The 3,092-nt window shown below is 44.4% G+C and overlaps 1 protein-coding gene across 1 annotated transcript; it reads left to right on the top strand.

Annotated features, from left to right (window-relative positions):
* Window positions 1–948: 948 nt before the first annotated feature.
* T265_14601 (hypothetical protein) lies at window positions 949–2,115 on the top strand (the record flags this gene model as incomplete). The annotated part of the gene is made up of 8 exons (XM_009174369.1): window positions 949–1,040; window positions 1,078–1,169; window positions 1,209–1,328; window positions 1,366–1,438; window positions 1,478–1,538; window positions 1,582–1,721; window positions 1,764–1,936; window positions 1,981–2,115. Coding segments are annotated over 8 exons (885 nt in total), but the record flags the coding sequence as incomplete, so codon positions are not given.
* Window positions 2,116–3,092: the final 977 nt, after the last annotated feature.

Genomic DNA, 3,092 nt, shown 5'->3' with positions numbered 1-3,092 from the left:
AATATTTCATCATATTCCCAGCAGCTTATACTATTCCTCATTGGGCTTCTTTGCAGACAAAATCATTTGTCAGGTTTCATACGATGTGATAAAAGAACGAAACGAAAGTGGAGTAAACCAGCAGTCACAGACGGTGTCCAAAATCTGTACAGATATACCATGATTTGAAGAATTGTGATTCCTGCAAGTTTATAGACGGACAGGACACTAACAAGATAACGCGGCTGTTCACACCGCTCATTTACTCCATTGTTAGCTTCTGTTCTGTTGGGACAACACATTGGACCGGACGGCTTACAGTCCGAATGCCATCCTGGTTGAGAACGTTTGGAGCGCACGGAGTATACGGGGATGCAAGCCATGCGACTCCAAAACTTGGTTGCTGCGTACACTTAAACGGCATTGGTGAAACGTCTAAATCCTTTATGTAGGTGTACATTACAGTAATTGTAAACAGCCTACGGTGGTGACCGGAAGATGTTGGAACCTATCAATGTGGGTGATAAAATGAGATAGTCCGTTTTGCACTTTTTAACGCCTTTACTTCACTTCCCTCGGACTACACTCTTAAATTGTATGTTCGTTTTTTCAACATTAATCGTCACCTTCAGACCGAGCATACATTTTATCCACTAGCGGAGAAATTATGGCGAGCACCGCAATTTCTCTCGGAGTTTCACATTAATGTGACTAACCACAGGTATTTCATTTCTCATGTTGAGGCTAATCGGTGTTATCCATGAACCATCGTTGTGGGAATTTAAAGTTGTTGTAAAGTCAAGGCGTTCTAGAGGGAACCCCGTGTACGACAGTCTCAGATTTCGATACAGAAGAGAACAGACAAGGCCTCGCACCATTTTGTAGTACTGGCACGAATTTGGAAGCGTTCCTTTCTAACCGGAATTTGACATCAACCGATTTTTTTATCCACTAGCGCCTCACATAGCAATGGGTTCCAAAGAAAGTCCGGTTGACAGGCGTCCTCGTTTCGGTGGCCGACACTTAGAGGTGGATTCAGATGTTTACTCCTACAATGCATGGTAGGTTGAACTGATTACTTGGTTAACCACCACACAGGGATGATGTGGCGTGGTCTGTGGAAATGGAGGAAGAAGCTCGCAAACTTATTGCAATCAACGGCGCACAGAAGCTGTCTGTTGAACAGCGAGGTTCGCCTGCTATCCGTTCCGTAAAATGATATAATACAGGAAAGTACGAGGCCAATGCGTGCGAGTACTGGGATCAGTTCTACTTGAGACACGATGAAAAGTTTTTCAAGGATCGTTCCTGGTTGGCTACGGAGTTCCCTGATCTGTTCACTCAAACAAGTGAGTTCTTTGGCCAAATAGTCTTAGACTGCTACAGCTGAACGACGCACCATTTTTGAGGTCGGTTGTGGTGCAGGAAATACGACCATTCCTATACTTCGAGGGACTAGGTAAGTAAACGCGAATGGAAATTGCTTAAATTTTCTCAGACAGAGCAATATTTTTATCTATGCATCTGACTTTTCATTAAAGGCGGTTAATCTGCTGAAAGTAAGTCCCTACTCCATTTCCTTTTATCGGTGTGTTCCGGAAGCAGTCAGACGAGTACGATCCGGCACGTTGTCATGCCTTCGTATACGATGCAACCAGAGTGGATGTAAAGCTGCCATTTGCCCCAGGTAGCTTGGACTATATTCTCCTTATTTTCGTCTTTTCGGCACTGAATCCCGAATGGTGAGTTTAGTTTTTCTTCACAACCTCCAATCACCTCATCAGTCTACCTAGTGTGTTGCAGAACTTAGTGTCCTACCTCAAACCTGGCGGAAAAATTTTGTTCCGTGACTACGGTCGCTATGATATGGCGCAACTGCGGTTCAAAAATGGCAAATGTTTGGCGGACAATTTCTATGTGCGTTCCGATGGGACATTGGTGTACTTCTTCGACCAGGGTATGTGGTATCCGAAGCTATTCGTTACCCTTTTAATCCGATAGATGAACTACGCGGTTTGTTTACGGGTGCCGGTGTGGAAGAAGTACAGAACAAGGTGGATCGTCGGCTTCTGGTTAACCGGAAACGAAGATTAAAAATGTACCGTGTTTGGATACAATGTGTGTACAAAAAACCGTAAAAACTTGTTTTGTTTTTGTTACTTCCGCGTGAAAACGGACGAATAAGCTATCGCCTTTATTGAAAAGCCTAGGAATGACAAGATGAGCCCCGTGTGGGAAATTGGCGCGTGCACATAGATGAACATTTCGTCCCTGCTAGCAACCGTACTATGCACAGTAATGCCCAGAAGTCTGCCGCTCAAATGCCACAAGATCCTAGGAAAACTGAAGGTAACCAAAAAACCCTATGCTGGGAAACACTAAAACGACATGGATACCTTGACGAGTTGGAGCATGAATACAGTTCAGCCACTAAACTAAGGAGCTGGTTGAATTCGAATAAACACACAGCCAAACATGTTGGATGTTATTTTTTCTGATGACCGTATGCGGGTTGCTTTGAACCGCTTTTCAAACACCACATTCGCTAACTAGCCACAGTCAGACGTTACGCAAGGGTGTTTGGAGCCAGATCAGATATTATTAAGGAAAAACTGACCTGCTACACGGGCTTGTCATCTGCTTTCCGCGAACTCGTAGCAAACCCCCGTGAATATTATTGCGTCCTACCTGTTAAGGCGAACAATGACTTCAGTCACCCACTTAATATTGTGAAAGTAAGTGACCGTTTCTCAGACCGAATCAGAGAGCTTGGGATGAACTCGAAATCCTTATGAGAACCGGATTGCCACGTATGCTAGGAGCGGTTTCATGTTAAAAAACGAAACTGACTAATCGAGGACAGCTATAAGGGAGACGTACTGGTTGCTCATCTCGCTTATGCACATGGGTGGTGTGTCTTAATATAAATCTTCAAAAGAAAGTTACGGTTGAATTACACCGTTTCAATGTCTTCCCCGGTTGTACGACAGCGAAGTATCAGTGTTGAGCACTGATGTCATCCTGTCCATGACGATGGTGATGCTTTATTGCCTCCCCTTGTACGACACGAAGTTTCAGTGGTGAGCCACTGATGTCTCCTGTCCATGACGATG

Source organism: Opisthorchis viverrini, assembly GCF_000715545.1.
Source record: "Opisthorchis viverrini unplaced genomic scaffold opera_v5_223, whole genome shotgun sequence".
Taxonomy (NCBI): Eukaryota; Metazoa; Platyhelminthes; class Trematoda; order Opisthorchiida; family Opisthorchiidae; genus Opisthorchis; species Opisthorchis viverrini.
Note: the sequence above shows the minus strand (reverse complement) of the source record. Positions and strands in the feature narration are given on the sequence as shown.